Here is a 23,300-nt window from a genome sequence, read left to right as displayed (position 1 = left end):
AAGGCCTAGAGAGAATATGTGGTTTGCCTTAGCTAGAGTAAGTGACCAACCCAGAAATGGAACCCAAATGCTCTGACTCTAAAAGCACGGTGCTTTCCACATCATCATATAGGTGGTTTTATAATCCTAGCCCCATAGCCCCTTGCCTTGCAGGTAGCAAACTGCTTAATAAATTCATTTGGAGAATTTGAAATTCAAAAAAAAATTGTGTTCAAATATCATTCAAAAATGAAAAGCTGTATTATCACTTACACTTTGATGCTTCTGTTAGCAAAAGGGATTCATTCCAGTGACACCCCTTTGTTAGAAACTTCATGATCAGATAATAATATAGGGGACATAAAAATGTGTTAAGGGAGATTTATTATGCAATAATTTTATTAAATCCTAACTAACAATGTCAGATGCGGCTAAAGACAGTGTCTGGAATTGAGGAGGAAGGTGGAGCAGAAAGGACTGGCTGATTTAGGGTTTGATGAAGTTTAACAAACAATGGTACTTTCTTCAGGTGAGTTTAGAAGATTTTTTTCTAACCTGGCTAACTTTGTATAAAGGAGCTTTGTTCCCAGGAAATTAATCACTCAAGATAGGACTGGTTGTTTTCTGCTCTAGATTGACTTTAACTTTGTCTTATAATGTAGAAGTGTGCTTTTTTAAAAAAAAGTTTTTTGATGCCTTTTAAAAAAAATTTTTAATCAAGCATTTATTTTCTCTCAAAAAGAAAAAAAAAACCTTGACTATATGCATAGTCAAGCAACAAAAATTCCCACATTGACCATTTTTTAAAATGTGTGTCTATGTCTTGAGGCCATCACCTCTCTGCCAGCAAGTGGGAAGTGCATGTTTCATCATACACACTATGGAATCATGGTCCTTGCATTGTTCAGGGTTTTTAAGTCTCTGGTGCCTTTTGTTTCACTTGACTATATAACCCACTATCCAGACTGTTGCAGGTGACTAAGAAAAACCATTCAAAGCAATAATCTCCCACTAGGGGTGTGCTTTTAAGAAAACTTGGCACATGAAAATGAGTTTAACGAAGTATAAAACTTAAAGTAGAAACTGCTTGTTTTACTGAAGGATTCTTTCAGTTACAAGAATTAATTTTGGTTACCTTGAGAGAGTGAGTTTCTTTGTTACATTAAACATTGTCAGTTTCAAAGATTCTACAATGTCTCAGTACACCTCTTAAATAAAGCAAGGCTTCTCTGTAATGGACAGCTAGGTGGTGTAGGGGATAAAGTGCCAAGCCTGGAGTCAGGTAGCCTCGATTCAAATTTAACCTCAGACACTTACTTGCTGTGTGACCCTGGGTAAGTCACTTAATCTTGTTTGTCTCAATTTTCTTATCTGTAAAATGAGCTGGAGAAGGAAATAGTAAAACCACCATTTCCATATCTTTGCCTAGAAAAACACAAATGGGGTCATGAAGAGATGAATATGACTGAAATGACTGAACAGTAACCACAAAAGGTATATCTGTACCTGAGTCGTTGGTGAGATTCTTTATTCTTACTCTATTAGGTTACCTTTTTCAAAAGAGTATAGTATTTGGAGGCCCAACACCTCTTAGGACCCACTAGCAAGGCCAACGACCACCAAGGTGCCTTTTCTGCCTAGTCTTGAGATTGAAATCCAACTAGGATACAATTTGTCTCCATTTGGAGTATTTTCTTAAGTGGCCTTTGGTGTTTTGCCTCCTGTCCAGCTCCCTCACATCTAGATATTTAAATATTTCAAGGACTTGTGATTTTATGGCAATGGGTACTGCCTTTGCCTAAGGCAGATCACAGCAGCTCTTTACCCCTTGAGTGAATAGTCTTTAAACAATTGTCTGAGCTGAAAAAATTGACCCCCTAGTAGCCAAGCTTCTGCTGATGAGCATCTCTAGCTATACCAGGTCTCAAAAGTCCAACCTACATACAGTTATTCCATCACCTGCCTAGGTTTGAAGGCTTTCCAGCTGAGTAAGACTGGCCAGAGCCTGTCCTTCACTGGCATAAGCTCTAAGGAGATGGACGTCACCTCCACACCATGATGGGACATCACCTGCATAACAATTTTTAAATGTTTAGGAGATGGTCAGGCTAGCAAAACTATCCCAGGGAGCCCCAGGAACCAAAGGGACAGATATTCTTTGGTTCAGAGAATTGTCATTAAATGTACTGGCAACCACCATGGAAGACCAGAATTGAGAGCTAGAATTCTCCTTCACTAGGAGCTGACATCTCATTCCTGGCTTCTTTTCATGCATTCCTTCCCTTCACTCACAAATATGAAAATGACTCTAGTGTCTTTCTTTCCCTTCTCCTTCTTCCTCATTACCTCACGCAGCCTGTGTTCGGCTACTTTTGGGGGAGGTTACCTAATGATCATCATATTTCCAGGTCTCTTTTCCCATCAAAATTTACCTGTCCTGCCTCACAATCCTTTAGCACCCTTTCTGGGACTGAGTGATATAAATTAATTTGATAATTTAATCCATTTTTAAGTTCTAATGGATAAATGTGTTAATGTATCTGGGATCTTTTAAAGATAATTAAGGAATGATTTCAACATTAGAAGTAAGTGCGGTACAGTGAATAGAAAACTGGACTTAGAGTAAGGAAGACCTGAGTTCAAATCTTACCTCAGACACTTACAATCTGGTGACTCTAGGCAAGTCACTTAACCCTATTTGCCTCAGTCTCCTCATCTACAAAATGAGATGGAGAAGAAAATGGCAAACAACTTCAGCATCTCTGCCAAAAAAAACCCAAATGGGGTCATGAAGAGTCAGAAACGACTGAGCAGTAACAATGACAAAAACTAATAGAGTTTCAGGCATTTGGAGTAGGTTTCTGGAAGAGATATTTTTGGGGGAGGAGAGGCTTCTTCAACTTCCACCATCATCTAGTTCACACAGATGCACAAACTTACATAGATATTAAAAACAAACCAACCACGTATACCATGCAATTCCCCAAAGAGCAGAATGATGCATAGAAATGCAGAGAGGAAAGGAGAAGTTAAAAAAAGAAAAGTAAACATACATGGAAATAATGTACTTGTGAAGGAATCATGGGATGCATGCAAAAGGAAATGGTACACTGAAAGGTAGGGAAGAAAATGACTGATAGTGGGTAGTTGAGAGACAACAGAGTAGGCAGAGAGGACTGGGTCGAGGATGTACTGGTGGGCTTGTACAAATTAGAAATTGGCAAGTGCTTATAAATCCGCGTTATTTTGTGGATTATCTAGACTCAAGGTGGTGATGGAATGTTAATTATGCAGATTAAACTTAAAATGATGTGGTGCATTTTTGGAGAGCCAGTTGTGTAACATTTAATAATACATCCCTGGACCCTGGGCATTTATCCTCTCCAAGCCTCTGTTTCCTCAACTGTAAAATGAGGGTAACAATACCTATTGTATTTACCACACAGTTGTGAGGTTCAAATAATATCTATCTGTCTATCTATATATGTACATGCTTATATACACTTATTTCTATATAACATATAATATATGATATAACAATATGTAATATATAATGATATATTGTTATATATTTATGTTATAATATATTTTATGTTGTATATTTTTATATATGACATAATCTACTTACATGTGTATATATGTAGGTTTGTGTGTGTTTCTATTTATCTACATCAGACTGTAAACATCAAAGCAGGCTATAAATGTCAGCTCTTACTATTATGGCCATAAGGCTATCAGAGGAAGAAAAGTGATAGATGCCTTAGCTAGTGAAGAGCGATTTGCTTTGAGTGAGAGGATGTCACCATACAATGTTAGGTATGAAGTGTGTACTATGAACCGGCTACTTTGCTAAATAGTGGGGTTACAAAGAAGAAGCAAAACCAATCCCTCAGCTCTAGGAATTTCAGTTCCAATGAGTGAGACCACATATGCATATATTGGTACCCAGAAGGTAAATACAGAGTAGGTGGAAGTTATAACGCCTTTGAAGCACTTAGGAATGATCCCATAATTCTAAATACTGATACTTTACTGCATCTAAACTGATATATGATCAGTGAAGCATCATGAAGTGTGGCTAGGCACTGGTAAATGTCTCTGTCAGTATGTACCATGAACAGCTTAGCCTTTCCATTCGATAGCAGGATGATAATAATAATAGCTCACGTTTATACAGTTCTTTAAGCTTTGCAAAAACACTTTACGTATATTGTCTCATTTGACATAAAGATAATTCCATTTGCCAGGGAAGTGAGACAGTGCTGCTCATTATGCTTGATGTCTGATGACAGCAGACGGGTAGAAGTTTGTAGTTTTTTAACATCTAGATTAGACAGAATGATAATAAAATTATTAGAGCAGAGTAGATTTGCCACCTTAAATCATGGAGCTGACCTTGCAGGGTTAAGTCTTGAAGCTCTCCGGTGATAAGAAACTCATTACCTCCTGAGGTAGCTCCATAAGTGTAAAGAATTTATTGGTTTTTTGCATATAAAGCTGCAATCTAAGTTTTCCCATCTCTCTCTATGCCAAACATCTTTAATTCTTCAATTAATTCTTGTATGGGCAGTTAGGTGGTAAAAGTAGGCAGAGGGCTGGGCCTGGACTCAGGAAGACTCATCTTTCCGAGTCCAAATCTGACCTCAGATACTTACTAGCTATGTGGCCTGGGCAAGTCACTTAACCCTATTTGTCTCAGTTTCTTCATCTGTAAAATGAGCTGGAGAAGGACGTGGCAAATTGCTCCAGTATCTTTGCCAAGGAAACCTCAAATGGGGTCATGAAAAGCTGGACTCAACTGACCAAAAAAATGGCAGGAATTCTCTCTCCAGCCTCCTCACTAGTGCAGTTACTTATGAACACACTCCAGTTTGTCATTGCCCCAACTAAAATGTGTTATCCAGACTGAATATAAACTCCAGAACGGGTCAGGCTAGGGAAGACTTTAATTGGATTATCACCTCCCTAAATTCTTGCTACTACATCTTCAGCAGAAGAGAGATGTTGTTAGACCTACATTTTAGGAGCATTAATCCAATCTGGCTGGTTGGTCTGTCGGGCATAGTCCTTCATTCTCAAAGAGGATCAAAATGACATCACCATGATAAAATGAAGTTTCAGTGTGTCCGACTATGGCTGATCACACCAGTACAAGCTCAGAATGCTCTACCACAGATTGGGCACAGATAGTCCCTGTGAACATTTAGGGCGGATTCTCAAAATTTGTGTACCCTGCATTTCCTTTGAGCTGTTTCAATTCTGCTTTGCTCATAGAGGCCAGCACCTTCTCTTATATGGGCACACCATGCTGAACAGTCTTGTGCCAGTGTCTCCCATGTCACACATTCAATTTCAAAGTTCTTTTTTTAAATTTGTTTTCAGTGTTCTACAATCACTTCTATATATCTTAGATTTTTTTTCCCCTCCCTTTCTCTCCTTCCCCCCTATCTCCCCACTCCTTCCCTAAGATGTTGCATATCAATTCCAAAGTTCTTAAGATAGACCTTGAGAGCATCCTTGTATTGCTTCTTCTGACCACCACGTGAACACTTGCCCTCTGTGAGTTCTCCATAAAATAGTCTTTTTGGCAAGCGTACATTTTGCATTTGAACAATGTGGCCAGTTTGTTGGAGTTGTACTCTCCAAAGCAGAATTCAAATGCATGGCAGTTTAGTTCAAGTAAGGACCTCAGTGTCTGGTAACTTATCCTGCCAGGTGATCTTCAGAATCTTCCTAAGACAATTCAAATGGAAGTGATTCAGTCTCCTGGTCCACCATCCAGGTTTCACAGGCATATAATAATCAGGCAGCTGTGTGGAGGAAGACCTGGAGTGCTCCCCACCTTAATGAAATCACTGTGGTGTTCATCCTTCGTTTTTGAAGAAGACCATGACAGAGAAATGATGACATGACTTGCCCTTGACTTTGTTTTGAGTGAGAGAGGGCTGCACAAGGTCACCAGCCTCACTTTGTCCTCCTGAGCCATCTGGATCCAGTGACCAGATATTCATCAAGATGACTGAACATGGCCCAGGATGCAAAGGGAGACCTTCGCCTTTTAGGCTAAGGCCTTTTCAGGTACTCACTTAAAGTGAGGTAATGCCCATTCGGTGAATAGGCCTCTTTAAAAAGTAGTTAAGGGGATGGCCCCTTTAATAGAAAAGAAAAAAATAGATAAATCTTGCTGGGAGGGGCAGGAGCCTCAGGGTTGTTGTTTGGTTTGGAAGATAAACTGTTACTATAGGAACAGGAACTGAAACTGATTCCATTGGTACTGGGGGTGCTCAGGTGAGAATATTCCCTCTCCAATGCAGGCAACTCATAATTCCTCTACAGTCTAAAGCTTTAGAGAGCTGTCTAGAGCACAGAGAGGTTTAGTGACTTAACCCAAAGTCACACAGTCAGTAGGTGTCAGAGTTGGGGCTTGACCTGAGGTCTTCCTGGCTCTAAGGTAAAGTTCTCCATTATACATATTTCTTCTTGGGATCTCCAAAGGAAACTTGTTTCACATCAGACTGTGGCTTTTCCTGACTCCATGCAACTCTGCCTCATGAACTATCCTGAAAATTGCCAAACCTAATCTGAAGTAGCAGCCTGACCTAGGCAAATCTTCAGCTTAACTGTTAAGTTGATGAAGTTTTTCCTAGTATTCTCTCACTTTATCCTTAAGTCACAAAGACTCTTCTTCCTGAATTCAAATCTAGCCTTAGACATTTACTAGCTATGTGACCCTGGGCAAATCACTTACCTCTGTTTGCCTCAGTTTCCTCATCTGTAAAATGAGCTGTAGAAGGAAATGGTCAAACCATATATCCTGGATTTTCAAGGATAGACCTGATTTTAATGGTCTATCTTGTTATTTCAGTAATCCATTGAAAGGGCCCAAAATATTCTCCATGAATATTAATTTCACAAATCAAGTCCAAATGATCTCTGAGTCCAAAGCTCCATTACAACATTATTATATGTGTCACGCAACATTGTTTGGTCTGAATTGGGGTCAGATGCCAAGAAGTGCAAGGTAAGGCCTACTCCCTTCTATTTACTGGATAAAATGTAAAGCTCTTGGGTCTTTCACTCAATGACATTTGATAAGGTACTGGCCCAAGTTTACAGCTTCACAATTTCAACGTACTTGAAAACCACTGAGTTGACATATCAAGACTGATAGAGGTCATATGCCTGAGCTGGACCTTAGACTTGTTCTTAAAAGAAAGGAGGAGACAGATTCAGAGCTGAGTAGGTCTCTACTAGGGTGAGGGCTGCAAATGAATGGAAAACACCATATTTCACCACATAATCATCACACATTTTATGTTTTTTGCACAAAAAAGTAGGGTGCAGCTATTATGTGAAGCTTTAAAAAAATTCTGCTGGTATTACTTAAAAATCACCTATTACTAATCTGTCTTTGGTGCAAGATTAGGATGCACAGAATACTCTTGAATATACATCAAGACTGAATACTGACAACGTGCTGAGAATTCTAGGTTTGCAATGCAAGAGAGATAAATGAATATCCATATGCCACTGGTGAATATATTACTGCTCTGTTTACCTTTTAAGCAACATGATTAATAGAATTATGCCATGTGACGATTACGTGATGAAAGGTTACAAATGGATTTTTGGACTAAAAAGGATGCAATGATTATGCTGTGTCAACAATTATATGGTGAAATGTGGTAGATGCTGAAATAGTGAACAAAGTCATTCCAGGGTGAAGCAAACCTGAAGACTTTGCTCTTGTCAATACCAGAAGGGCTGGTACAGCAGTGAATTACATTCATCCCAACGTGCAACTCTGGACCCCTATTACTTTGCTGGTACTATGAGTCATGTTGACTCATAGGTAGTGATAGAAGGTGGGATACAAAATAGAGGACAGTTGCTTGGGATAGTTGGAGATGTGGTGACCATGAGAAACTACAATGTATAATGGAAAGTGTAGGGATCTTGGAATCAGAAGCTCTGATTCTGAATAACTCATCTTACTACTCAGAGCCATGCTGTCCCCATCTGTAAAAAAGAAACACTAATCCTTCGACTGCCTACCTTACAAAGTTCTTTATAAATCTTAAAACACTCTAAAAATATGAGCCTATTATGATTGGCTGTGACATTTCCAGTCATAAAACTCATGAATACTAGTCTCTTATGTCCTAATATTATAGCAAGCATATTTTTCAAACCCAAACTATGACATGTGATCTGACAAAGATTATTCCTCTTGTGAAGCCTTATTAAAAATAAACTTTCTTTTCTCGAAATCAGAACTGTCTTGGAAAATTTAGAACAGAGAGTCACCATGGTGTGGCGAGTGAAAGATGAAATTACTGAGGAAACAAAGGTTCAAGTATCCAAGCATATCGATTTATTAAGCAATGTATGCCCATTGCGTAACAAAACAGGACCAGTCCTCCTCAGCTTTGGCACTGGACCCCAAGTACAGGGGGAGACAGATTTTTTTGCGTTAAAAACAATTAGTCAAATAAGACCAATTAATTAAAAGAAAACAATTAAACAGGATACAAAATTAAGTAATCTGATTGCTTATTGGAGGAAAGATGAGGGACTGTCCAGGTTGGGAGAGGGAGAGCTAACAGGTACAGTTCCCTGAAATCAGAACAAGAGGTACTCCACTTCCCACAAGTATTTGTAAACAATCAAAGGAACATAGAAATAACTGGGTTGGCCAGCACAGGGTTAGTTTTCAGATAAGACATATGGGCTACTTGAGATTTATAATTGTGAGAAAACTCCTTCCATCAATCTTTGGATCTGACTAGATTTCTGGTTAGCATAACGCAGGACCTTAGTTAAAGGTTCTGAAGTGGCAGGGAAAAATGATCCAGCTTCTAGCCATGCAGGGTTAGGTTCAAACAATGCAATAAAGCTTTCTCACAATTCCCACGATTGAATAAAGTTTTCTCAGCAGACAGAAATTGGACTAGACCCGTAACTGAATAGAAAGGGAACTGAGCTAGCTCCACAATTGAGTCACAAGGTGGAGTCAGTGTGGTTGACTCAATTCCCACTAACATTTGCTTTTTTAATTCCTTCTGTAGCAACTATAAAAAAGGCTACTTGCTCAGCTGTGGCACCAAGGTAAACAGGGTAGCCTGTTTAATATACTTTAATTTGGAAAATAAAGTCACTATACTTTTCATTTCCCTAGGAACCCAGTGTCTTTATGCCCCCTAGGCAATTCCTTCCATCCAAATCTGCTCTCACTCAGTTGTTATGTTGGAAATGACGATATAAATGGGAGCTATCGTTGGTTTTCTTATTGGAAGTGCATTAATAAATTGATTCATTCTAATTTGGGGGGTGGTATGGGTTTTTTTGTCCCAACCAATAATTTCATTGCAAAGTCCATTTGAAAAAAACTTTCTCTTTTGTTTCAGAGATTTTCCTCAGGAACTCCAAGAGGTTAAGTGACTTGCTCTAATATGTCAGAAGCAATCAGGCCTACATTGCAAAGTCTCGTTAAAAATAAGCTTTCTTTTCTTGAAATCAAAATTCAAATATTTCTGACTCTAAGGCTGTCCCTTTTTCTCTCCACTACCTTTCCTCTTATTCCTCTGATAAATTAAAATATCTTCTAAAAGACCATAAGCAAAGCTTTTTAAAACTTTTTTTATTTTATAACATTAAAATTCAGGCTGTCAGACTCTCGTCTTGAACTCAAAGACTTGTTTACTCCAAGATTGTCCCTCTACTGACTTTCCTTCATTGTCTCTCCTATTCCTCGAATACGTTAAGATATTTTTTAAAAGGCCATTAAAATCTTCTTAAAGCTTTTTCATTCTATAACTTCTTAAAACGAAGAGTGAGGTAAAGGCTGGAAAGCATGACAAGAGGATGAACTGTTCTGAGCTCCATCATGTCCCATGACCTGCTGCCACCTGAACATCTTTGCCTAGATGTCTTGTAAGCATCTTACACTCAACATATCCCAGAATGGAGTTCATTCTTTTTTCAGAGGTTCTTAACTGGTAGTTGGTGAACTTAAAAATAACTGCATTTCAATATAATTGATTTCTTTTGTAACCCTGTGTATTTTATTTTATGCATTTAAAAATATTCTGAGAAGAGGTCCATAACCCAAAGAAGATTAAGAACTCCTTTTCTATTTCCATCCAAACCCAGCCTCCTCCATAATTCCCTTTTTCTTTGGAATGCACCACAATTTTTCAAATCATTCCAGATTAACAACCCTAGAATAATTCTTGATTCTTGCCTCTTCCAGATCATTCCCATTCAGCCAATTATCATATCTTATTGACTCTACTTTCACATTCTCTCTTGGATTCATTCCCTTTTCTTTATTCACATACCCACCACCCTATTTCAAGCTCTCCTCACCTCTTTTTTTTGGACTCTTGTAATAGCCTCCTCACTGGCCTCCAGGCTTTGAGCCTCTCTTATCTCCATTTTATCCTCCACGGCAGTCAAATTAGCCTTTCTAAAACACAGATATGCCTATCTCATTCCCCTATTCAGAAAATCTTCCATGACTTTCTAGCGCCTGCAGGATACAACACATAATCTTCAGCTTGTCATTCAAAGCCCTCCACAATATGGCTCCCACCTACGATTCCAGTCTATTCTAATCAAACTGGCTTATTATTTGTTATTCTTACATGACTATCTATGCCTTTGCATAGATTGTCTCAGATGTCTGGAATTCACAATTTTGCCTGAGGCCAATGCTGAGTCACAGCCTCAATTGTGGCTCAGTTAGTCATTTTAACCACCCTATGGAAATCAGTCCCTTTGTGCCACTGAACTCAATACAAAATTTCTGTTCCTGTGTGCAGAATTCTCATCACTGCTCTAGTTAGCTATATAATCTTTTTCAGAGGTTGATTTGTTTGGGCCTCAGTTTTCTCATCTGTAAAATTATTGGGTTCCAAACTAGACTATTTGAAAGATCTTGTTGAACACAAAATCTCCAAGTAAATAATCAAATGGATTTATAACCATGTTGATTCATGATGTTCTTACAATATTCAGATAACAGTCCTTGCCTTCTCTGTGTGATTCTTTCATGTTTTCCCAAAGATCTGGCACAGTAGGTTCACCCAATGTACTTCCTCAATTTCTTCTGACATTGTGAGGGTACCAGTGGATCACTGTGGCTACCCGCCTCTCATCCCTCCCACTTACTAGGTAACCAGCTCATCTTTTCCTTCTGTCACACAGCTCTTTGATGACATTCTTCCTTCTTTTCCTTCCTCATTATTTATATTATGCAGCCTGCCCATACCCACCATATGCTTTTCCATTGCTGTCTGTCTGTGTGATGTGTATCTTTAGTTTTTCTGAGGCAATGGTGTTCCAGATTTCACTGTTGTACAACTGATGGGGTTCAGACTCTGGGAAACTCCTTGAACATCCCTTGAATATCCCCACTTAACCTGGCCTTTCATACTCAAATCTGTTGCTCTTGGCCTAGCCCTAACGTTGTCTGTTCCCTCTTGATTGTTCCACCTACTTCCCACCCAAACCCTCCATTGTCTGATACCTCCCAATTGCTTCCAGCTGTTTCCCACCCTGGATCACTTCGCTATTTACCCCAGTCCCATCAAGATCCTCCTGAGACCCTCCTCCCAGACTGCTAGACCACCTCTAGATCTTTCCTATGGATTTTCTGTGTGTATGTTCCATCTCACCTCCATGAAGGCACTCAGATTCAATCCAGCTCAGACTCTGTGTAGCTGAGATTGTATCTGGCCCATCTGCGAATACAAGCGTTACAAATGTTTAGGCTCCTTAAGAGTCAACCCAATGTGGTGAATCTTTGATAAACTTTGTTTTTCTTTGATTTTAAGAAGGCTTGTATCGAATTCATTCAAGCAGGACCCAGCATGTCAGTATTTCAGGGTCCCCAGCACACCTAACCTCAACACAATGACACCATTAAAGTATTTAATGGATAATATGGGTCTTGGCTACTATGAGAAGCCACTTTCCTAAAAGCAATCTAACCCACTTAACTCTTTTTTCCTTTCTGCGTCCCTGTCATTGTATTGTCTATCTTATATATTTACCCATACTAATAGACAAGCTCTAAAGAGTGTCTATTCCGATCCATGTTGATATCTAGACAATAAACATTCTTCATCCGTTTAGTTTTTCCTTTCTGAAAGATCTATGACCCTAAGTTAATATAATACTAAATAGTCCTGCAAATAAACCTACTTCTTTATATTCCTGCAAATAAATCTACAAGTACCTGCTTGATGCAAAGCAAATGTTTCTGCTTTTAGAGAGAAGCTGTCCTATTGGGACCCCCTACCTACCAGTTGCTGGTGTTGAGGGTTTTCCAATGTTGAATTCCTAAAACAAAGGCCTGATGTGATTTTTTTAGCCCCTGTCATAGATCATCTGGGGTTACAAAGTGAGATCTTCTCTCTTGAAATAATGTTTTAGGTGTTCTGGTTGTTTCAGAATTGTTTTACCTGATCTTTTCCTTTTGTGTCCACCATACTTGAGCTACCTTTTCCCTCTACCTTTGGCCACCTTCTCCCACCGGTGAGTTCCTCTAGAAACTCCCATTTTGATGAAGGGACCAGACTAGCTTCGCTTCATTCTCCTGACTTTGCAACTACTCCTTCTTTCCCATCCTCCCACCTCCCCCCATCCCCTTCCCATACACACACACACTTCAGCTCCCACTGGAAATTAAGTTCCTTGAGTATAGGTGCTGGAATTCTTTCTGCTTGTAATTGTATCTGAGGGTTTAGCACAGTGCCTGACAAATGGAAGAGGCTTTGTCTCTCTCCTTTATGTCTCTCTTTGCTTTTTGTTACCTAAAAAACCTCCCTCTTTTGATTATAATATGTTCTCATGATCCTTACCCTTTGTTTTAAAGTTTTTCCTCTTCTCTGCTTCCAATATTTTAAATGATTTTTTTGGCACTTAGTGACCTTTAAAATGAAACAATAAACACACTTTCAAATATCAATAGCAACTCAACTAACTCCATAATGTCTTCTTAGCTAATGGTATTTTTATAGAGTTGCAGTCAGTGCGTACAGAGTTCTTTGTTATACTGTGTTCACTGCATTGTTCCACATAGACCTCTCCATGTCAGTATGATCTTCCTATCTGTCATTCTCAATGGTGGTTTAGTAAGTGCATTATTGCAGTGACCGGTCTGTGCAGTCATTTTGTCACTGTTGGGCATCTGGGTATTTCCAGGTTTTGGTCCTATAAATAGCACCACTATGAACACCTTTGAACAAATAGGCCCTTTTCCTTTTGGCTACTTTCCCTGGGATATGTGCCCAGTAGTGAGATTATTGAGGCAAAAGATAGGACCAATTCATAGCTTTTTCTACCACTTGCTAAATTATTCTCCAGTAGGAGTATTTAACCTAGGTTCATGAACTTAGTGGTGGTGGTGGTGATTGTTTTAATCATTTCGAAAATTGGTTTCCTTTGGGATCCTGGGTATTTTATTCCAGTGCATTTAAAAACATTTTTGTGAGAACAGGTTCATAGGCATTGTCAGCCAACCAAAGGATCCATGACACAAACAGCAGTTAAGAACCCATGTTCTACAGAAACATCTGACCAACTTGTATTGCTACTAATAGTATATGAGTGTACCTGTTCCTTATAGACCTGTCTATCACTATAGGTTTTAATATTTTAACTTACTTTTCTAATTAAAGGAATATCCTGAATTGGTTTGTTTTATTATATATTATACTATCCAATAATATTGTTATAACATTTATATTATTTCATCAAATTTTGTTTGTTTTTGTCAGGTTTCTCATATATTAAACCTGTAATTTACTTGGATCCACTTCTGGGATCTCTATTCTGTTCCATTGGCTTATTTTTTAATTGGGTAGTTTTGATGGTTGTTCCTTTATAATATTTTAAAATATGGAAGTCATTAAACTTCCTCTCACCTCCACTTTGTATTAGTACTATATTTCAGTACTTCAGGACGCTGTGATATCATCCATGAGATACTTCTTCCACTGAAAAAATGATTGAATGAATGAAAAGGCATTTATTAAATGCCTGCTATATGCTAGAGTCCTCCTTAACCTAGAGTTCCTTCACCTGGAACATGGGCATATACCTGAGAGCCAGTGTAGCTTCAGAAAGGGCCAAGGAACAGTTGATATGGTGTTTGCTGCCTGACAACTCCAGAAGAAATGCCAAGAGCAGAACAGAGGTCTGTACACAATGTTTGTAGAGCTGACCAAGGCCTTTGACGCTGTTAGTCATGAGGGCTTTTGGGAAATTATGTCAAAATTTGATTGCCCAGAGAAGTTCATCAATATTGTACATCAATTTCATGATGGCATGTTTGCCCTGGTTCTGGATAGTAGACTATGCTCTCGTGCCTTCCCAGTCACCAAAGGAGTGTAACAGGACTGTGTACTTGCTCCCATGCTTTTTAACATGATGTTTTCAGCCATGTTGACAAATTCTTTCAATGAGGATGAACACAGCATTAAGGTCAACTACCGTACTGATGGTAAATTCTTCAATTTGAAAAGGCTACAAGTCAAGACCAAAGTGGAGGGAGTGTTGGTGCATGATTTTCTGTTTGCAGATGATTGTGCCCTCAATGCAGCCTCTTAAGCTGAGGTGCAACAAAGTATGGATCAATTTTCTGCTGCCTATGCTAATTTGGCCTAATAATTAACACCAAAAAAACACAGGTGCTCCATCAGCCACCACCACACCATCCATACATGGAATTATTGGTTACAAGAAGTGGAGAAGTTTTGAATGGATAAATTCACTTGCCTTGGTAGTGAACTTTCCAGGGATGTACACATTGACAATGAGGTTGATGAACACATTGCCAGAGCTAGGTCAGTGTTTGGGAGGCTCCAAAGAAAAGTTTGGGAGAGAAGAGCTATTAGACTGACTACCAAACTGAAGGTCTACAGAGCTGTTGTGCTGACTTCATTGTTATATGTTTGTGAAACATGGACAGTCACCCGCACCATGCCAGGAAACTGAATTGCTCTCATTTGAACTGTCTGAGGAAGATTCTGAGGATCACCTGGCAGGATGAGGTACCAGACACTGAAGTCCTTGCTTGAGCTGAACTGCCCAGCATTCAAACTATACTTCAGAGAGCGCAACTCTGATGGCCTGGCCACATTGTTTGATTGCGAAAATGTACACTTGCCAAGAAGACTATTTTATGGAGAACTTGCATGGGGCACGTGATCACATGGTGACCAGAAGAAATGATACAAGGACACTCTCAAGGTGTCTCTCAAGAACTTTGGATTTGACTGTGCAACATGGGAGACACTGGCACAGGACCTCTCAGCATGATGTGCCCACATCAGAAAGGGTGCTGTGCTCATTGAGCAAAGCAGAACTGAGACAGCACAAAGAAAATGTAGGATGTGCAAATTTGGGATATCCACCCTAAATATTCACAGGGACTATCTGTGCCCAAACTGTGGTAGAGCATTCTGAGCTCATATTGATCTGATCAGCCACAGTTGGACACACTGAAATTTCACTTTACAATGGTGATGTCATTTCGGTCCTCTTTGAGGACGAAGGACAACAACCAACTTTATGCTAGCTACTGTACTGAGTTATGCGGAGGATACAAAATAAAGCAAAAGACAGTCCCTGATTTCTAATGTCTAGTAGTGGAGAGCACACAAACATCTGTGTACAAATGAGTACGGGATAAACTGTAAATAGAAGGAAGGCAGTAGAATTACAGGAATTTCAGGAAAGGTTTCTTGTAGAAGGTGTGATTTTAGCCAGAATTTGAGGGAAACCAGGAGGAGCTGAAGAGAGAGAACATTGCAGGCATGGAGGAAAACCAATGAAAAAACATTTTCAGGTGTTAGGAGATGAGTTCCTGAATTAGAGTTGTGGCTGGATAAATGGAGAGGATCTGGAGGATAACAAAAGGTGCTATGGAGGAAGAAATGAAAAGATTTGGCAGTGGATTTGATATGTGAAGTCAGTAAATGAGAGTGAGGAGTCAAGGAGGGGTAAAGATGGGAGATGAGGAAAAGGAGAAAATAGGAAGGTCTTGGTGAATAGCCCCAGTTGGGTGTGTGTGTGTGTGTGTGTGTGTGTGTGTGTGTGTGTGTGTGTGTGTGTGTGTGTGTGATGACCTGAGGTCCTCAACGTAGAGGATGGGGGGAAAGGATGCTGCTGTGGAAGGTTTGAAAAAAACCAAGAAAATTTGGAATAGCCACTGTGGAAAAAGACAAGTCAAGTGACTGATAAGTATAGACTGCAGAATTGCAGGGAGAGGGCAAGGAAAGGAAAAGGTCAGTATTGTACTAGGTTGCCCTTTGATTGATTGGAATGCTGGAGTGCTAAAGTATACCTGAATCCAAGACAAACAACTCCTTCCAAAACCAGCATTTTAGGAAGGCTCCCAGGACAGCCATTTGTCAATATTATTTACAATGAGTTACATGTAGTATACTCCCTATATGTAATAAGTGACATATTTCACATGCATGGTGCCCACTTATTACACATGGGTAGTGTCATTGATTATGCTCTTATATATCTTTTTTAAAAAATTGTGGTCCAGTAAGAATATAGAGAATCTTGTTTGATTATATTTGCTGTAACATGTGAGAAATAATTTTCATCAAAGACTAATGCAAGATGATGTTGTGTAATGTAGAAGATAGGTTGCTGGATTTGGAATCACTAAGATCTGTGTTCAGATCTCTCCTCTTGATGCTTATTAGCAGTCACTTAGCACCTAATTTATAGGGTTGATGTCCATGTGAAAAGAAATGTATGTAAAATGAGTTATGGGTAAAATTCTTTGTAAACCTTGAGACCTTATATGTCAAGTATTATTAATGAAAAAGATATATTTTGAACATGGGTAAATTTAAGGATAGCATACACTTTCGTATTTGATAGAAACTTTAGCAGAGAAGAAAACATTTAAATTTAGGGCTTTACAATATTGTAAGGATGATCAACTGTGAAAGACTTAACTACTCTGATCAATCAGTGACCCATGACAATTCTTAAGGACTGATGATGAAAAGTGCTGTACATACACCTCCAGAGAGAGACCTGATAAACTCTGAATGCATATTGAAGCATACTTTTTTACTTTATTTTTATTGTTTTATTTTGTTGGTATTTTTTTTTGCAGTATGGTTTATGTGGAAATATGTTTTACACGACTCCACATATATAGTTGATATCAAATTGCTTGCCTTCTCACAGAGGGGGGAAGGAGAGAATTTGGAGCTCAAAATTTTTTTTAAAAGATTGTTAAAAAATTTTTTTTACTTCTAATTGGGAAATATTTAATGCAATAAAAATAATTTTAAAAATAAAATAATAAATTTAGGTCTTTACTTGTGATTAGGTTAAAATAACTTGTCAAAGATTTAGTTGAACATATAATTATTGTTTAAAACTTCCTTTTACAGGATTCTTACTGCCTGGAGAAAAAGAGTAGAAAATGCAAAACAACGAAATTATAAAACCTGCCAAATACTTTTCTGAATTGGAAAAGAGTATCTTGCTTGCATTAGTGGAAAAGTATAAATATGTGCTTGAGTGTAAGAAAAGCGATGCCAGGACAATTGCACTTAAGCAGAGGACCTGGCAAGCCCTCGCCCATGAGTACAATTCTCAACCGAGCGTCTCACTACGAGATTTCAAACAATTGAAGAAATGTTGGGAAAACATCAAGGCACGGACCAAAAAGATAATGGCACATGAAAGGAGAGAGAAGGTAAAAAGGAGCGTTAGTCCACTTCTAAGCACACAGGTAATAGGAAAAGAGAAGATTGCCAGCATGCTACCTGAGCAAATTTACTTTTTACAGAGTCCTCCAGAAGAAGAGTCAGAATACCATCCTGACACAGCAAACCAAGGTATAAATGCTCCTGTTACTCCTTGTTCTGTTCATTGGGATGCCATCTGCATTTTTTTTGTGTAATGTCCCCAATTTTTACATATACTTTGATGTTGGTTTTTGATTTTCCTCATTGAGAGTTTGGGACAATGGAGTTGTATAGAGGGAAAGAATTAGACACTAGAATAAGGTGTTGATTTATTTGTTTGCAGCCCTTTATCATTGTGACACCTTCTTACAAGGCCTACAGATACTTCCAAAAATGGGAAAACTTTTTATTTGATTTACCCAAGGACTGTCGGTGATTATGTCATTCAGTCCAACGGGTCAGAATGCATTCTGAGCATGTAAACGGGCATTCTTCAAGGAGGATTTGTATTAATGTCTGCTATTGAATAGTACACAATGAGCATTTCCAAAAGTTTATTGCAATGTTTCTTATCCCAGAGATTCCCAACCTTTAACAATACCTAGGGATCTCAGAAATTCTCAAAAGAAAATTAATTTAACTTAATTTAAAGAGAAATAATAATTCTAGTGTTTACATAGCACTTTAAAGGTTTCAAAATGCTTTACAAATATTATCTCAATTGATCCTCAACACAATCTTGTGAAGTAGATGCTATTATCTCCATTTTACAGATAAGGAAAATGTGGCAGTTTAGGTTACTTGCTCAGGGTCACACAACTAGTAAACGTCTAAGTCTAGATTTGAATTCCAGTCTTCCTGACTCCAAAAATTATAACTGTTTGACAAGCATGTCATAGAGAATTCATTTAAGGAAAAGGAAGGATTGTTAGGAAAAAAAACCCAAAACAATGACTGGGTATCACAATTCAAAAGGCTAGTAGTAATCACTGAGCTATTAAAGTATCTATAGAAGAGCTAGAAAAAATAATATCAAAATTCATCTGGAAGAACAAAAGGTTCAGAATATCTAGGTAATTAATGAAAAGAAATGCTAGGGATGGTGGCCTAGCCACAGCAGATCTTCAATTGTATTATAAAGCAGTAATTATCAAAACTACTTGGTATTGACTAAGAAAAAGAGTGGTGGATCAGTGGAATAGGTTAGGTACACAAGATATAGTCAATGACTATAGAAATCTACTCTCTGATAAACCCAAAGATTCCAGTCTCTGAGATAAGAACTCACTATTTGACAAAAACCACTGGGAAAACTGGAAAAGAGTATGGCAGAAACTAGGCATAGAGCAACATCTTACACTGTATACCAAAATAAAGTCAAAATGGGTACATGATTTATATATAAAGGCTGATACTATAAGCAAACTGGGAGAGCAAGGAATAGTTTACCTGTCAGATTTATGGAGAATGGAAGAATTTATGACCAAACAAAAGACAGGGAACATTATGAAATTCAAAATGGATAATTTTGATTATATTAAATTGAAAAATTTTTGCACAAACCAAGTCAATGCAACCAAGATTAGGAGAGAGGCAGAAAACTGGGAAACAAGTTTTATAACCTATGTCTCTAATAAAATCCTCATTTCTAAAATATAGAGAGAACTGAGTCAAATTTATAAGAATACAAGTCATTCGCCAACTGATAAATGGCCAAAGGATATGAACAGGCAGTTTTCAGAGGAAAAAATTAAAACTATCTATAGTCATGTGAAAAAATGCTCTAAATCACTATTGATTAGAGAAATGCAAATTAAAACAACTTTGTGGTACCACATCACATCTATCAGACTGATTAACATGACAAAACAGGAAAATGATAAATGCTGGAGATGATGTGGGAAAATTGGAACACTAATACATTGTGCAATTTGGAACTTTGTCCAAAGAGTTATAAAAATGTGCCTGCCCTTTGACCCAGCAATACCACTTCTAGGGCTGTGTCCCAAAGAGATTATACAAATGGGAAAAGGATGCACATGTCAAAAATATTTATAGCAGCTCTTTTTGTGGTGGAAAAGAATTGGAAATTGAGAAAATGCCTGTCAGTTGGGGAATGGCTGAACTAGTTGTGGTGTTTGAATATAATGGAATACTATTGTGCTACAAGAAATGATGAGCAGTCAGATTTTAGAAAAACCTGAAAAAACTAGAAGGAACTGATGCTGAGTGAAATGAGCAGAACTAGGAGAATGTTGCATACAATAATAGCCACAATGTGTGATGACTAACTTGGATAGACCTATCTCTTCTTAACAATGCAATGATCCAAGACAACCTCAAAGGACTCATGATGGAAAATGCTGTCCACATCCAGAAAAAGAACTATGGAATCTGAATGCAAATTGAAGAATATTATTTGCTCTCTCTCTTTTTGCTTTTGTTTCTTCTTTTTCATGATTTCTCCCATTGGTTCTAATTCTTCTTTACAACATAACTAATGTGAAAATAGGTCCAATATGAATATATATATATGTAGAGCCTATATCAAATTACACACTGTCTTGGGGGGCGGGGAGGGGAGAGATGGAGAGAAAATTTGGAACTCAAAATCTTATGAAAGTGAATGTTGAAAACTAAAATAAATAAATTTTGAAAGTAAAATATCTATAGATAAGTAACAAAATATAAGTTTTGTTATATATTATATATAATACATATATTGTATATCAATATATCAATATAATATATATTATATATAGATATAACAAAATAAGTAACAAAAATGGCTATGCAGAGATGCCTTCATCCTTCGGATAATTTCAGAAAATATTTATATGTAATTTTGGAAACCCTCAACTTAGGTACTGTTTTTTTTTTCTAATTAAAGCTATTTATAAGTCAGTTATTTAGAACCTAGAACATATTTTCCTATGGAATCAATCCAGCAAATGTTTATTATACATCTGTTGTTTGTAAAGCACTATATGGTAGGAGCTGAGACTGAACTGATGTTATGGTTTCCAACAATATCTCGCTAATATTAGGTTTCATTAATTTTGTTGTGTGTGTGGGTTTTTTTTTAGTAATTACATAATGTGCTTTTCCAAATTTTAAATTTTAGGTGGTAGATCCAATATGGCCCTCCTTATCTGGTGCCTTCTGAACATCTTTCTTCTTCTATTTCTTAATCATTCATTAATGTTCTTTTTTCTTCATTTTTTTAATAATATCTCTATTACTAATTTGCCATTTCCCCCAATTCCAACCAAAATAAAAGCTCTCTTTATAAGCAAATAACCAGTCACACAAATCAAATCCACTTATTTGCCATATCTTAATTTGTATGTCTCATTCAGTACCTCTAGTCTATCACCTCTGCTAAGAAGAGGATCTTTAACCACTTAGCAAATGAAATTGGCAACATTAGGCATATTGTCTTATTTGTTTGGACAGTAAGCTTTTATTGGCACTTTTAAAACAACTTATCAAATTGATGCCTACTGGGGCTTTGTTATATTAAGCTCATTTGCCAATATCTTCCTCCCACTCCACCCCAACCTTAGCCTGGAAACATACCTTATAACAAACTGTTAAGCAAAACCAACAGATCATTAGTGTTTTTGATCACATACATGTTTTCCTTTTTTTCCCATGTTTTTCTTTGTATATATTGAAATAACTCAAGTGTAGCTCTAGTACGTCATCCTGGCACGGAGGTGCCTTTATCTTCCTGTCAATAGGGAAAAACTTCTGGCAAGCTAGAAATGCTAATAGAATGGACTTGGCAAACGGACCAAAACTTCATCATCTCATCACCAACCTAGCCAACCTTAAAGAAAAAGAGAGATATTACTAAGTTATGAATTTTTTTGACCAGGGTAAATCCTGAATCTAGTTACAAAGCTATAATGAGGTTGTGATGTGCACTGATTTAGAGAGTAAACATGGTCACAAATCTTTCAAAGTACTAAAGAAGTATCCATTCAAATATGTTGTATCTGACATCCTCCATATTTTTTAGTAGTCATGAATTTATCTTTCTCCCTTAAACTGGGATAAAATAGGCAGCTAAATGATGATGGATAGAACATTGGGCCTGGGAGCAGGAAGACCTGAGTTCATATGTGACCTGAGATACTTACTAGTTTTGTAACCCTGGGCAAATCACTTAACCTTTGCCTGCCTCAGTTTCCCCCTCTGCATAATGGGAATAATAACAGCACTTATCTCCCAGGATTGTTGTGAGGATCAGATGAGATAATATCTGTAAAGTACTTTGCAAATCCTAAGGTGCTATATAAATGCTAGATATTTCTGTTTTCCTCAACCTTTTAGAGAAATTTTTTAAAAATGTTTTTCTTTGGCCCATCTGCAATCTATTACATGTGTTATAAAGTATGAAAACAAGCCTTCTCTGTGGTTGATATCAACCTATAGAGAGATCTGTACTTGAATACCATCTTATATTTTTCTGTGTTTTTATCAGTGATTTGAAGGCGTGGGGGTGGGGTAGAGGAACACACATTTTTTAATGCACCAGGCACTGTGCTAAGTGCTTTATATATTATCTCCTTTGTTCCTCACAGTAACCCTGTGTGGTAGGTGCTATTATCCCTATTTTGCAGTTGAGGAAACTGAGGCACAAGTTAAATGACTTGACCAGGGTCACACAGGGAGGAAGCAAACATCTGAAGTCATATTTGAACTCAGAGCTTCCAGATTTCAAGCCCAGCACTCTATCATTGTGCCACCTAAATGCCAACATAAATACCAACATAGATGGCATGATTGTCAGATTCTAGGAACAAAGTTGAAAATATCACCAATGAATTGGCTGATTGAATTGAGATCTCATCAGACAATAGTGAAGGGAAAAACTGAAATAAAATTGGAAATACAAGTTAGGGACAGATTGTAGAGGGTCTTAAATTTTAGACTGATGAATTTGTTGATTTTTTTTATCTTACAGGCAGTAGGAACCACTGAAGAATTGTAAGCAGTTCTTAAGAATAAGAAGTCTGGTAGGGCAAGGACATAATTGTTTCCTTTTTAAATTCCTTAGTATTCTTACTCCTTCTAGATAATTTTCAATATCAATTTTTCATATTCTTTAAAATTTCCCACAGGGACTTCAATTATATTGCATTAAATCTCTATTAATTTAGTCTTCCCAGACATAATAAACTTGTCCTCCATTTAATAATCCTTTCTTTTAGTGCTCCCACTGGAATTTAGTGTTTCTATTTACATAAATAACTTATTACTGATTTAATAACTGGTATTAAATCTTTTCTATTACCCAATTTATTTTTTCCATTGTATTTTCTATCTAGATGCTGTTAGTATATCGTGAAATACAGTTGATTTTTAATTATATATCACAATCTTGCTGCTCATTAAAATTTTCTTAAGGTGGTATCTCTTGTTTTTACATCACCTCCATTTTCAAATATATTCCATCCATACGTCACTATCCCTTCTAACAAAAAATAAAACAGAAGGCAGTTCAGCAGTGCTGGCCAAACACATCAATTAGTCTGACAATATGTGCAAGATTCCACACCGTGCCCCCATTCTGCAAAG

General features: G+C 37.6%; 1 protein-coding gene across 2 annotated transcripts in view; it reads left to right on the top strand.

The window, feature by feature from the left end:
* Positions 1-23,300, top strand: part of MSANTD3 (Myb/SANT DNA binding domain containing 3) — a 30,256-nt gene that overhangs the window by 1,627 nt on the left and 5,329 nt on the right. For both annotated transcript variants that reach the window (XM_072604481.1, XM_072604473.1), the window contains exon 2: positions 17,415-17,864. In XM_072604481.1, coding sequence (XP_072460582.1) covers positions 17,447-17,864 — 418 coding nt within the window. In that variant the 5' untranslated portion in view covers positions 17,415-17,446. The remainder of the gene's footprint in view (positions 1-17,414; positions 17,865-23,300) is intronic.

Source organism: Notamacropus eugenii, chromosome 1, assembly GCF_028372415.1.
Source record: "Notamacropus eugenii isolate mMacEug1 chromosome 1, mMacEug1.pri_v2, whole genome shotgun sequence".
Lineage (NCBI taxonomy): Eukaryota > Metazoa > Chordata > Mammalia > Diprotodontia > Macropodidae > Notamacropus > Notamacropus eugenii.
This window is presented reverse-complemented; position numbering and strand designations above follow the sequence as displayed.